The 14887-nt window shown below is 38.1% G+C and overlaps 1 protein-coding gene across 3 annotated transcripts in view; it reads left to right on the forward strand.

Moving 5' to 3' along the window:
- The window catches only part of UNC80 (unc-80 homolog, NALCN channel complex subunit), a 224691-nt gene that overhangs the window by 111783 nt on the left and 98021 nt on the right, over window positions 1-14887 (forward strand). For 2 of the 3 annotated variants that reach the window (XM_023217231.2, XM_023217223.1), the window contains exons 26-27: window positions 238-403; window positions 8423-8523. In XM_023217231.2, coding sequence (XP_023072999.1) covers window positions 238-403; window positions 8423-8523 — 267 coding nt within the window. Of the gene's footprint in view, window positions 1-237; window positions 404-6269; window positions 6474-8422; window positions 8524-14887 lie in introns of all 3 variants that reach the window. The other variant, XM_031936430.1, reaches the window with a different exon arrangement.

Genomic DNA, 14887 nt, shown 5'->3' on the forward strand with positions numbered 1-14887 from the left:
TTGGAAGGTAAAGCATGTGAGGAAAAGGGGAAAAATACTATGAATTAGGAAATATTTTATTTATTTTTAAAGTCAAGAATAGCTTTGCATGGTCACAATCTAAAATTAGCATCAGATAAAGGAATCTGGCTGTTTAAGTGCAGTTGCGTATAATTCAAAATGGAGGGAGGCTTGCCGCAAGAGCAAAGCAGTGCTGGGGAGATGCCAGCACTCATGTGCTCCTCACTGGCATTTTAGGACTTGGAGAGCTGCAGACTTCGTTTGGATCCCGAGTTGGATCGGCACAGATATGAGAGGAAGATCAGTTTTGCTGGGGTCCTGGACGAAAACGAAGACTCAAAAGATTCTCTCCACAGCAGCAGCCACACTCTCAAATCAGATGCAGGAGTCGAGGAGAAGAAAGGTATGGAAACACAAAGACTCCTTCATGTTTCAGGGTTTCTCATAGGATATTTGCACTGGGGTCTAAACTACAAACTTATGTCCCCAAATTGTTAACTCCCTACAGTACTGACTGTGTAGGCTTTATGATGGAAAATCATGCTTGTTAAAAGTTGGTCTCGGCAGTCAGAGAAGCCTGGCTTCCAATTCCAGCTCAGAAACTCTCCTTATTCCATTAAAGCTGTAAGATGAACCCTTATTTTATTTACCAATAAGAAAAGAAAAATACTCCCAATTTAACTTTTACATAATACTCTCTTATCACTTAGCTTGTCTTTTATTGTTTTTTTGTTTGTTTTTGAGACAGAGTCTCACTCTGTCCCCCAGGCTAGAGTGCGGTGGCACAATCTCGGCTCACTGCAACTTCCGCCTCCTAGGTTCAAGTGATTCTCCTACCTCAGCCTCCGGGGTAGCTGGGATTACAGGTGCCCACCACCACGTCCGGCTAATTTTTGTATTTTTTTAAATTTTCCTAATATGCTTTTGTTAAAATGTAAAACATAATAAAAAGAGAAAAAATAATATTATATTTCTCAATTATCTTAACATCAATGGCATCCATTCGTACCAAATTCTTGGGGACCATTACTTAATGTAAAACTAATTTGGTAAACAGAATCTCGTTTTAAAAACTACACCTCTGCTAAACATTTGTAGGGCTAATCTCAATTAATAAAGCACTAGGCTTATTTAATCATTTTTATGAAACTCTGAAGAGAGAAAGAACAGCTACAGTCTTTCTGCATTGCTAAATGCACATTAGAACAAGTTCCATAACCATGCAATAGACCAGATATTAACCAGATGTGAAGGTTTTATATTTGATTTTTTAAATGGGAGACTACCTTATAAGTCTTCTAGTAATATAGTCAGCCTACAGGTTGCTTGTAATTTTTTCAGTAGATAAGAGTGACCTAGAAAAGTTTTTTATGGAACCATGTTATTTAAGAAAAAAGTGTTACAGCGTTTACAGAATTTCTTTTGGCCTGGCTAAGAATGCTTTCTAGACAGTGGTATTTTAAAAATAGTTCAGTATTTTCCATCTGTACATATCATTTCCATTAAAATTAACTTAAATTCACCCACTTGCATGCAAATACACACCTTGGCCTAATTTGGTCTTGCATGTTTTTGTCCCTCTGTCCGTAAGTCTTTTTTTAATACTTTAAGCTCTGGGATACACGTGCAGAACGTGCAGGTTTGTTTCATAGGTATACACGTGCCATGGTGGTTTGCTGCACCCATCAACCTGTCATCTACATTAGGTGTTTCTCCTAATGCTATCCCTCCCCTAGCCTCCCACCCCGTGGCAGGGCCTGATGAGTGATGTTCCCCTCCCTATGTTCATGTTTCTCATTGCTTAACTCCCACTTATGAGTGAGAACTTGCAGTGTTTGGTTTTCTGTTCCTGTGTTAGTTTGCTGAGAATGACGGTTTCCAGCTTTGTCCATGGCCCTGCAAAGAACATGATCTCATCCTTTTTTATGGCTGCATAGTGTTCCATGGTGTATATGTGCCACATTTTCTTAATTTTTATGTTGTTAGTAGAGACAAGGTTTCACCATGTTGGCCAGGCTGGTCTCAAACTCCTGACCTCAGGTGATCCACCCGCCTCGGCCTCCCAAAGTGTTGGAATTACAGGTATGAGCCACCACACCCAGCTGCTTGTCTTTTATTCTTATTGAAAAAGGACTTTCAGACCTAATTTGATGTTGTTTATTATTATTACTATATATCATTCTCGTGCAATCCTATCTATCATCTATCTATCTATCTATCTATCTATCTATCTATCTATCTAAATAAAATAAACTGGTTAAAGTTTTTGTAAACCATCGTCAACTCAGAGTTTAAATCTCTTAATTACTTTTCAACTCACAGTTATCTAATGTCTGTTTCTATATATGATAATGTCCTCTGTGCCATCACAATGTTAGTGATGCATCGTTTCTTAGACAGATTCACAAAAGAAGTCAAGCTTTTTGTGCTAATTACTTAAGCCAACTTGCACCCATATGAAGTTAGCCCACCTTTAGTCCCTCTTCAGGAACGTTGCTAAACACATCTGACTTACCACCTCACACAGCCACCTACCCCTCACTATCACTTGGTTCCTTAGGGTTAAAAGATCCTGTCACTCTTTCTGTTTATCTTTTTGCTGGTGTTTTACATTTTTCACACAGACAAGCAATAACAAAGGTGTCACAACTACTACCTGGCGCAAGTGATCGTAAGATGTCATCTCTTGCATGTCAAATACTGATTTCCAGATATGTTAAAATGTGAACAACTTAAAATGGGTGAAATATAGTAACTCACTATGTGGCCTTCTCCAAGTTATTTACCTTCTAAGACACAGTTCTCTTTTCTGTAAAACTGGGTTAATACCTACTGCATTGTGATGTTGAAAACTTTTAATAAGACGATGCAAGTGAAGCGTAAACTTAATACCTAGTGAATTGTAGGTACACAATAAATAGCTATTGTTGGGTTTTTAAATATACATCGTGAGCATCTAGATTAGAACCCACATAGAAAATCCTAACTATGAACTAAAGATTGCAAAGTTTTAAGTTGCCCTCTAGGGCCTCCTTTAAACTGCCAACTTCACTATTTGATTTTGCCATTTTTAAAATTCCATTGCCCTTCCATGTTTTTCCAGTGAATTTCAGTTAAAAGAACATCTGCACATTTGCTAGAAGAGTCAAAGATTATTTTATGTGTTGAAGTGTTTTCTAGCATCCTACAGACAATGAGTCAATAAATTTTGGATAACAACGAATGAATGATTCTTAGAAGGAATAGCCCTGTATAGAGAAAACACAAAATATTTAGAAGGGAATAGATATACATTGGGAAAAGTTTGAATAGTTCAAGATCAAAATGTCATGACATTCTTAAAATACAGATAATCATATATCATATTCTATTGAATTTATGGCCCAAAGAGGCCATGTTGCAGGAAGGATAAGTCAAATCTTGAGCAATTTTTGAGGATGAAAAAGTATCAAATCAATATTTTTTCAAATATTACTTACTTCAGACAATTATACTGCATGTGATGAGAAGCTTCTCTCTTTTAAACATATCCCAAAGAGATTTTAATTTAGAAGGCAGTCTTTTGTCATTCAAAGTTATTATGCTAATTGTATTTAAGATAGTAGATAATTACTAATATTACACAATTAAACTTCAGCAGAGTAAATTTTACACCATTTTATAAAATAAGATATCTGATTAATTTTAAGAACACTCTAATTTGATGATTATTATTTATGTAAATTGGCTTTACTATTTCAACACTCAAATGCTCAATATTTTTTCTACTCACAGAATGGTTATGTTAATATATGAAAGTTGTTTAATAAAGAATGGAAAACTGGAGCTATTATATATGTATCTCCATAAAATGTCCTTAATCAGTTGACAAAAATCTTCCCAAAGATTCCTAAATATTCCTTAATCCATTTGACAAGCTGTCAGCTACTGAAGCCTATGTGCAAATGAAGACAATAGAGACACTGCTAATTACAGTTTTTAAAATTTTATGCCATTTGGTTTTATAAAACCTGAAAATGCCAGTTCTTGAAATAAACACCCTGAGGACAATTCAGATTCTACCAGGAAAAATTCAAGTGAAATAATTATTTAGAATAGTAGGAGATGGGTCGGAAATGTAATGCAAAGGGCAAACAGGGTCTGGTACATGTGGTTAGAAATTTAATTCTATTTTAAGTGCATCAGAGTTGTTGGTAGGTTTTACCAGAAATGTGATATAAGGTGTGTATTTATGATTTATGCATTTAAAAGATGACTCAATCTATGGAGTAGAGGGAAAGGTGAAGCAGTTAGGTAGTTACATTAGTCCAAGGAAAAGGGGATGGAGCTGTCAAAATCCTATGATATTTTGAAATACACAGCCAACAGGACTTGCTAATTGATACAATGTGAGGTGAAAGAAAAGGCCAAAGATGTTTTATCCAATTTAGATGGATTTGTTTCACTTTTGTACTAGTTCTTGTTGTCATGGAGATAAAGGCTACAATTCAATGCTGCACAATCTCAACTGATGGTTTTCATGTACAATACCAAATATAAATTCTAACTGCTGTGCCCCTTGTAAATAACCAATGCCACAATTCTGAACTGTAATTTTTCAGTGCTATAGGATATCTCCAACTATCCTTTTTGGTGGAACAAGCGCTCAAAATTAAATTTCTTTCTGATTACATTAATTTGGGTTTATTTTGCTGCATGTGTAGGCCAAAAAGTGTCATAAAATTGGGCAAAGAATATTAGTGTGTACCTCTGTAAAAATCTAAGAATTATCTGTTTAATATTTTCTGTACTTCTGAATCTACTTAGACATGAAATTGCACTTGTAGTCATTAAAAAATTTTAATTATATTCTGTTTCAAACGTATTTCAGATAGGTGATAAAGTCTCAACTAAACATAAAAATAATATTGAAAAATATAGTGTGTGCTTTGTGCCATAATTAAAATGCAGCATTATGGTTCATAATCTTTGTGGGATTTGTCTAACTGTGCTGCAAGGAATTCCATCCAGATGTGAAATTCTACTCAGATGTGTTCAGGGAGCTCCATGGGGCCTTTACCAGCTGCATGGTGATAATTTTATTCTTTCTCCATCACAACAGTAAATCAGAACTTACACATTGTTCAGGAGAAAGTCTTCTGACCTCCTTTAAATGGCGTTAAAAGTATACATTTAGCTAACGTTTTAGTTATACAAGTTCTATCACAGTCACATATTAACTCTCTCATGAATGAGAAACCTGAAACTAACATGCAAACTTTCTGATTGGTACTTTTAAAATATTAGTAACTGTGCATTAAACGATTAGTAAGAAATCTTGTTCATGTCTTAAGAAGCTAAGCTTATAAAACTGGCTCCTTCCTGATAATGGACTTTAAGCCCTAAAACTTACTTTATCCCACCCTTATAAAATCAATGTTTGACAACACCAAATCTTCAAAAGAAAAGGAAGGTATGTATATGACTATGGGAAATAAGGATCCTGTTGATTTAAATAAAGATAGGCTCCAAATTTAAATGCATTTCTTTTACTCTTTTATTTTCCTCACTAATTACTATTTCTTCCAGAAGACTAAAGATGAATAATGCATATTCTTCTTGGTATGCATAGACTGTTATAAGATTGGCTCAGGGGTTTGCACCATTTGGAATCACATTTCACCCAGCCTTTTGACTGAGAGGAGGATAGTAGGAAATCATTAGGTACATTGAAAATAGAGCCATTTCACACTCATGCTCACCCGAAGCACCCCAGTGAAAACAGATTGTTTAGTGCCTTTTCTGAGGAGCAGAGTGGAAGCCACTGCTGACTGTTGCAGAGAGAAGCACCTTTGGTTCTTATTTCTGAATTAGGTATTCCAAAATGAAGGGGTTTACGTGACAGCTTACGGAAGTCTGTAAGTCCCATTTTGAAAGGAAAGCAAAAACAAATGGTTTGTGGTTCTCTTGAATCAAGGAATCCTGTGATACAAGTGTACTAATAGTCCTAGTTGATGCTGCCCCAAAGGCACACTCATGCTTGTGAAACCTGGGCCAGAAAGAGAGCAGGTCGTTTCCAGTTCCGATGAGCTTTGTGTCCAAGAAAGAAGCTGCACCAGCCCTTCCTGGTGGGTTCTGCAGGACTGGGGGCTCGGGAGAAGCTCCTTGTTCAGAGTGCTCATCCAGGCCAGCAGAGGCGGCTGATCAGGGACAAGTTGGGGAGAGATGGATATAACACTGGCTGGGGAACACTAAGGGGGAAAAAGCCCTATTTTATTCTTTTAATACAGTTCCCAGCAGGAAGATCAGGATAGGAGGTTCTCGTCTGCTCCAGATTAAAGGAACCCGCAGTTTCCAGGTGAAGAAGGGGGGTTCCTTGTCCAGCATTCGCCGGGTCGGCAGCTTAAAGAGCAGCAAGTTATCACGGCAGGACTCAGAGTCTGAGGCTGAGGAGCTGCAGCTGTCCCAGAGCAGGGACACTGTCACTGACCTAGGTAACATAGAGGAGTGGGGTGTGCAGGGACGTGGGGGGTAGGAAGACAGGGCCCAAGTCCTGAAACAAGCTGAAGTCCATTTTCTTACACATAAATAGATGGAGGGCAGACCCATAGGGTAGACAAGCTATTCAGCCTGCAAACTATACTACCCTTGCTAGAGCAAGGCAGCTGAAGCCTTGATGTGCATACAAGTCACTGGAGAGGCTTGTTAAAATGCAGATTCTGATTCAGCAGATCTGGGGTGGGGATCTGAGATTCTACATGTTTAACAAGCTTTCTCATGGAGCCGATGCTGCTGATTCAAGGACCACACTTTGAGCGCAAGGATGCGGAGTATACGTTAGAGAAAGAAAACACTTTAATGACAAGGACAGTCTTTGAAATTCAGATACTTGTGTATTCATTCTTTTGATCAGAACCTTCAATGTCAAATGTAGTAATTCCCTTGGGGAGGACTACCTAAAGATTCTCTATATTTTAAAGTCTCTATTTAACAATTTAAACAACCAAAATATCAGAGAGTTAAGATAGTCTAGACCTGACAATGAGTGATCTTCAACAAGTCATTTAGCTTCTCAGGGATTTGTTTTCTCTGACTACACAGTGAGAATAATTCTTGCCTACAATGCAAGGATGCTGTTAAGATAAATTAGAAAATGACCATACAATGTTTCAAACACCTGAGAATGAACTTAATATACAGTCAAAGCCTGAGAGTTATAGATTGTCACTGTAGGCTCTAAAGAAATTCCAAATACCAAAATACAGCAGCCCAAAATATAGGCCCTAATTAGTATCTTAATAGACAAGCAAAAGGTACAGTAGGCATGAAAATAGAACTCACCAGCTGCCTAACATTAAATATTAGGTAAAAGTTGAAGCACATTCACTTTGCCATTCAGTCTCTGTATGCAAGGCAAAATAGAGAGCTCTCCTTACTAGGTAAGTAGTTTCAAAAGTCAGCAAGAAGTGTGGATAAATTATCGATCAAGTCTGCTGAAATAAAAGCTGAGTATGTTTCATCAAAGAAGGTTTAAAATAGAAAATGCTTCTGTATCCACCCACCCTCGCCTTTGAAAATAGCTGATTTATGCATTACTTAAGATTCAGCTTATTTCCTAAGGAGACATTTTTTTAAAAGTATGTATGACTTCTTTTGTTATAAGTCTGAAGCTAGAGCATTATCATCAGTTAATTTGGGGCAAAATTATTGCAATTAATTATTTAAATTGATCTATTTATCCTGACCAATTGAGTCAAAATAGCCAGGTTGAGGACATTGTTTTGTCATTAAAAAGATCCATAAAAGTTTGTAGATTTGAGGGGAAAGCTTTGTTATGTAGTGTACCAAGTAGGGAATTCTTGAGAGATATCTCCTTTATACTTTGCCATAGAGAGGAGTTTGGACACAAGGGCTGTCCACAGTTGGACATAATTGCTTCCAAATTCCCTTAGTTTTTCATAGGTACCTGCCCATCTTTGACATAGCTCTGGTAGCAAAGCCTGGTGGCTAGAGTAATAGCACTAGCTGCAGTCACAGAACAATGGAGACAGCAGTCACTGTGAGGCAGGTTAGTTGCTGTCCCTCCTTAAATACACCTGCAAGGTCTGGTCAGTCTGGAATGGATTTGGGCACACTCAATCAATAACTGGCTCATCTCAGCAATTCAAGGACTTGACTCTGTTTTTTTTCTCTGCTCCCATCTCTCAAAATGGAAGCCACCATAACAGAGATCATAAATGTCTTTGAAATTGCCAGTTCAGCTGGTGATGAAGGGGACAGCTCCTGTTAATATTCCTCCAAGTCAGTGCTATGCCCTGTAACCCACTGGGCCATGGTAGTCTGCCCTAGGATTCAGAAGCATGGGCAACTGTACCATACCAACATGCTCTCCAGGGAGACTGAACACTGAAACCTTTCTTGGTATTTTTTTTTTTTTTTTAAGAAGGGAGTCCTTGGAGTGCAAGCGAGCCCAGCATTGAGCCAGAGGGAATGAGTAATGCCGGCACGGAGGAGAATTACCACAGAAACATGTCATGGCTTCATGTAAGTAGGAATCTCAGAAAGAGCCCTGAGATCAATTTCTTTAGACCCTGGGAAAGATCCGAGGTGGGAGGACAAGAGATTATACTAAATCATCAATCCAATCTAGCCTCGAAGAGAAAGCAGGGGCTTATGTTTTAGCTGAATATCTCAACACTCTCTAGGATTGGTATTCTGCTGAACTATACTCATCTTAAGCTTAACTAAGACCAAGCTTTTTTTGTTATGGCTGGCTTGTGGGTCACCATAAGTCAGGGAAAATCATGAGGCCAGTTTGGTGGTCAAGATGACCTGAGTGACACAGCGTAGGTATCACCATCAGTTTTATACAGGTTACTGCGAATTCTGAGAAAGGTCATGGTGTTGCTCTTGGTATGTATTAGATCAAATTTTAAACTGGGGCAAGGACACTCTAAGATGGTGAATGCCTTGTGTCCAAGGGTGAGCCAGAGGGCACAGGCAGGGAGGTGATCCCTAGGAAACTGTGGGCATGGGGTGGAGTTCAAGACTCGAGCTGAGCATGAAGAAAGAAGTTAAGGAGAAAGGGGCTAGGCATGGAGGCTCATAATCCCAGCACTTTGGGAGGCCGAGGCGGGCAGATCACAAGGTCAGGAGATCGACACCATCCTGGCTAACACGGTGAAACCCCGTCTCTACTAAAAATACAAAAAATTAGCCAGGCGTGGTGGCAGGTGCCTGTAGTCCCAGTTACTTGGGAGGCTGAGGCAGGAGAATGGCATGAACCTGGGAGGCGGAGCTTGCAGTGAGCCGAGATCATGCCACTGCACTCCAGCCTGGGGAACAGAGCAAGACTCCATCTCAAAAAAAAAAAAAAAAAAAAAGTAAGGAGAATGGTAAGAAAATGTAAGCTCGGTTATACAAGTGGCAGGGTATCCCCAGGATCATCACTGGGGTCACCGTTCACACTAATTTTAATCTGACTTCCTGGGAAAGTCAGATGAGCTCTAGCTGGTGTGCAATGGTCCTTGGGTATGTGGTGGCTCACCTTCACTATGGAAGCGTCCCCAGAATTGACTGATTTGAGAATCTCTGAGGCAGCTGTGTTTTAAAGTAAACTTTTTATTGAACTCTAACCTACCCACTGAAAAGCATACAAAACCTATGTATACAGCTCAGTACCTTTTTATGAAGTAAATACACCTGTGTAACCACTGCCAGGTTGAGAAAACATTATCAACACTTAAGAAATCCTACACAGGTCTTCTACCAGACGCTACTCTCCCCTGACAGTAACCACCGTTCTACCTTCTAACACCATAGATTCATTTTGTCTGTTTTTGAAATACATGTAATTGGCATCATATACTACTACTCTGTTGTGTCTGGTTCCTTTTCCTCATATAAATGTAGGTCCTCCAATTTTGTTGTTCTTCTCCTTCACAATGGCCTGGTCTATTCTTGGCTAGATTCACATTCATTTAGAATCGCTCTATTTTAAATAATTAAAAAAAAAAACTTCCAAAGCAGCCTTGAATGTAATACATAGATGAATTTAAATAAATCATATCTTTATGATATTGAATCTTCCAAAGTTTAAAATGGTCACTCCACTAATGTCTGTTTCTCCATTTATTTAGAGCCTCTTTAAATGTCTTTCAATAATGCCTTTTAGTTTTGTGTGTAGTGTTCCATAAATAGACACCTCTGGAAGCGTTGTGTAAGAGCAGTGCTGTTTCTTCTTTAAATATTTGGAAGAAATAACTGATCACACCTTTTAAACCTAAAAATTTCTTTATGGGAGAGTTTTAAATTACAAATTCAATTTATGTAATACAGCTAAGACCATTTAGATTTTATATTTCTTCTGGGAGCAATTCAGGTAAACTAATATTTTTTGCTGAATTTTTTTCATTTAATATGAATATTCAAATTTATTAGCAAAAAGATTGTTTAAAATATTCTCTTAAGATTATTTTAAATTCTCTAGGATCTACAGTGATTTATATTTATTGTTTTTGATATTGGTAGATTGTCTTCTCTTCTTTTTTTAGTAGTGTCTTTCTAAGAGTTTGTCTATTTTGTCTTTTGAAAGAACCAGAACCAGATTTTCATTTTGTCATTTTTAGAATGTTGAATTTTTGTTTTACTAATATTTTCTGGTATCTTTATTACTTTCTTCTACTTTTCTTTGAGTTTAATTTGGTTTTTTTCCCTTAACTTCTTGACACAGATACTCAGATAATTGATTTGCAACCACTTTGTTAACATATGAATTTAAAGCTATAAATATTATCTAGAAACAGTTTTAGCTGTTTCATACAAGGTTTGATATATGTTCATTATCATCCAGTTAAAATATTTTAAAATTTCCGTTGTGATGTATTCATAATTGATCACAGAGTTTTTTTTTAAAACATTTATTTTTAATTTTTGTGGGTACATAGTAGGTGTGTATATTTGTGGGCTACATGAGGTGTTTTGATACAGGCATGTAATGTGAAATAATTACATCAAGAAGAATGGGGTATCCATCTCCTCAAGCATTTATCATTTTTGTTACAGACAATCCAATTACATTCTTTTAGTTATTTTGAAATGTACAGTTATTATTGACTATAGTCATCCTATTGTGCTATCAAATAGTAAGTCTTACTCATTCTATTTTTTGTACTTGTTAACTTTCCCCACCTCTCCCTCAACCCTCTGTTACCCTTGCCTGCCTCTGGTAACCATCCTTCTACTCTCTGTGTCCATGAGTTCGATTGTTTTGATTTTTAGATCCCACAAATAAGTGAGAACATGTGATGTTTGTCTTTCTGTGCCTGGCTTATTCACTTAACATAATGATCTCTAGTTCTATCCATGTTGTTGCAAATGACAGGATCTCATTCTTTTTTATGGCTGAGTAGTACTCCATTGTGTATATATACCACATTTTCTTTGTTCATTCATCTGCTGATGGACTTTTGGTTGCTTCCAAATATTAGTTATTGTGAACAGTGCCACAACAAACATGGGAGTGCAGAAATTTTGATCAGGTCCATAGCTAATAACTTCAATATATGAATCTATTTTCTTTACTCTTCTTTGTCCTGCTCCTAAAATTATATTGTAATTATATTGACTAAACATGGTATATAAAAAAAATTATAGAGGTGCAGTGGTAGATACATGTCATTATACTTTTGTTAAAATTCATAGAATGTACAAAGCAAAGCATGGACCCTAATGTAAACTGTTGACTTTGGGTGGTAATGCTGTGTCAATATAAGTTCATCGATTGTAATAAATGTACCACTGTGAAGCAAAATGTTGATAGTAGGAGAGGTTGTCGTGTGTGCAGACAGTGTATATGTGGGAACTCCCTGTACTTTCTGCTCAATTCTGATTTGAAGCCAAAACTGCTCTAAAACATAAAGTTTACTAATTTAAAAAAAGCACCGAAGCTCTAGTTGATGTTTTCTCTTTCCAGAGAGGATTCACCCTGTCCTCTGGCAGACAACAAAGAAGCAGATCACTTCGGTCCAATCAGGGACTACACTAGCTGGACTTGGACTATTTCTAGCCTGTCCTTCCACACCCCCTACGCACATCTTTTAATATGAAGATGTCCAAGACTCCCAGTGAGAGTCTGGGGTGTGTCACAGGGCCTCTCATTCTTGATGAGTCAGGAACTACAATTTTTGTTTCCCCATCACAATGAAATTGCCAAAGTCTCTACTCTGTTTGTCACCTGGTCTTTGCTTCTCTTCTTAGCTGCTCAATCAGTCAATGCCTAGAAGGGAAAACTGTCACCCAGTGTCAGTCTGACTTACTTGGACCTCATTTCTCTACAGGATCTAGACTATTCAGTTTCTCCCTTCTTTGGTAATTCTAAATTCTAATTTTTACCTCCTAGCCCCCATGAGATTGCCTAAGGCTCTGCCTAGCTTTTTGGCCACTTGTGCCTGCCTAAGATGTAGCAAATGCCTCAAGGAGAAATGTGGTGTGTCCTCACATTGTCCTCGCCTCAGCGAATATCCTTTCTCTCCACATCATACCCTTCATCCTGACTGCCTCACTGTCCTATGCATTCAAATATGTATATTTATGTATCATGTCTGTGTGTATACAGGTATGCCTCATTTTATTGTACTTCACATTGCTTTGTAGATACTGCATTTTTTACAGACTATAGGTTTGTGGCAACCCTGCATTGAGCAAGTCTGTTGGTGCTGTTTTTCTAAGAGCATGTGCCCACTTTGTGTCTCTGTGGCACATTTTGGTAGTTCTCACAATATTTCAGGCTTTTTCATGATTATCAATTTTATGGTGATCTGTGATCAGTGATCCTTGATGATACTATTGTCATTGTTTTCGGACACCATGAACTACACCCATATTGATGTTGAACTTAATCAATAAATGTGTGTTCTCATTGCTCCATGGACCAGCTGCTTCTTGTCTCTCTCCCTCTTCTAGGGTCTCCCTATTCCCTGAGACACAGCAGCATTGAAATTAGGCTGATTGATAACCCTACAATGCCCTCTAAGTGTTTAAGTGAAGGAAGAGTTGTATGTCTCTCACTTTAAATCAAATGCTAGCAATTACTAAGCTTAGTGAGGAAGGCATGTTGAAAGCCAAGATCCGCTCAAAGTTAGGCCTCTTGTACCAAACAGCCAAAGTTGTGATTTCAAAGGAAAAGTTCTTGAAGGAAATCAAAAGTGCTACTCCGGTGAACACACGAACAATAAGAAAGTGAAACAGTGTAATTGCTGACATGGAGGAAGTTTTAGTGGTCTGGACAGAAGATCAAACCAGTCACAATATTCTCGTAAACCCAAAGCCCAATTGACAGAAAGGTTTTAACTCTTTTCAGTTCTGTGAGGACTGAGAAAGGTGAAGAAGCTGTAGAAGAAAAGTCTGAAGTTAACAGAGGTTGCTTCATGAGGTTGAAAGAAAGAAGCCACCTCCATAACATAAAAGTGCAAGGTGAAGCAGCAAGTACTGATGTAGAAGTTGCAGCAAGTTATGCAGAAGATCTAACCAGGATCATTGATGAAGGTGGCTATACTATAAAACGATATTTAATGTAGAAGAGCCTTTTGTTGGAAGAAAATGCCATCTGGGACTTTCATAGCTAGAGAGAAGTCAATACCTGGCTTCAAAACTTAAAAGAACAGGCTGATTCTCTTGTTAGGGGTTAATGCATCTGGCAGCTTGAAGTTTCAGTCAGTGCTCATTTGCCATTCTAAAATTCTAGAGCCCTTAAGAATTATGCTAAATTTACTCTTCCTGAGCTCTATAAATGGAAAAATAAAGCCTGGATGACAGCCCATCTGTTTCACAGCATGGTTTCCTGAGCATGTGAAGTCCACTGTTGAGATCTACTGTTCAGGGAAAAAAAAAGATTTCTTTCAAAAGATTACTGCTTATTGACAATGTAGTTGGTCACTCAAGAGCTCTGATGGAAATGTGCAAGAAGATTCATGTTGTTTTCAAGCCTGCTAACGCAGCATCCATTCTGCAGCCCACAGATCAAGGAGTAATTCTGACTTTCAAGTCTTATGATTTAAGAAGTGCATTTTGTGGCGGGGTGCAGTGGGTCACGCTGGTAATCCCAGCACTTGGGGAGGCTGAGACAGGTGGGTCATGAGGTCAGGAGATAAGACCATCCTGGCTAACACGGTGAAACCCCGTCTCTACTAAAAATACAAAAAAAAAAAGTTAGCCGGGCATGGTGGCGGGCGCCTGTAGTTCCAGCTACTCCAGAGGCTGAGGCAGGAGAATGGCGTGAACCCAGGAGGTGAAGCTTGCACTAAGCTGAGATCGTGCGACTGCACTCCAACCTGGGCAACAGAGTGAGACTCTGTCTCAAAAAAAAAAAAAAGTACATTTTTCAGGGGTATAGCTGCCACAGACAGTGATAGGGATTCCTGTGATGGATCTTGGCAAAGTAAATTGAAAGCTTCTGGAAATAACTCACTATTCTGGATGTCATTAAGAACATTTGTGATTCACAAGAGGAGATCAAATATCGACATTAACAGGAGTTTGGAAGTAGTTGATGCCAACCTTAATGGATGACTTTGAGGAATTCAAGACTTCAGTGGAGGAAGTAACTGCAGATAAGGTGGAACTAGCAAGATAACTAGAATTAGAAGTAGAGCCTGAAGATGTGACTAAATTGCTGCAATCTCATGATAAAATCTGAATGGGTGAGGAAGTACCTCTATGGATGAGCAAAGAAAGTAATTTCTTGAGATGGAATCTACTCCTGGTAAAGATGTTATGAACGTTATTGCAGTGACAACAGAGAATTTAGAATATTACATAAATTAAGTTGATAAGGCAGCAGCAGGGTTGTAGAGGGTTGATTGCAATTTTGAAAGAAGTTCTACTGTGAGTAAAATGCTATCAAACAGTA

This window comes from Piliocolobus tephrosceles, chromosome 11 (genome assembly GCF_002776525.5).
Source record: "Piliocolobus tephrosceles isolate RC106 chromosome 11, ASM277652v3, whole genome shotgun sequence".
NCBI lineage: Eukaryota > Metazoa > Chordata > Mammalia > Primates > Cercopithecidae > Piliocolobus > Piliocolobus tephrosceles.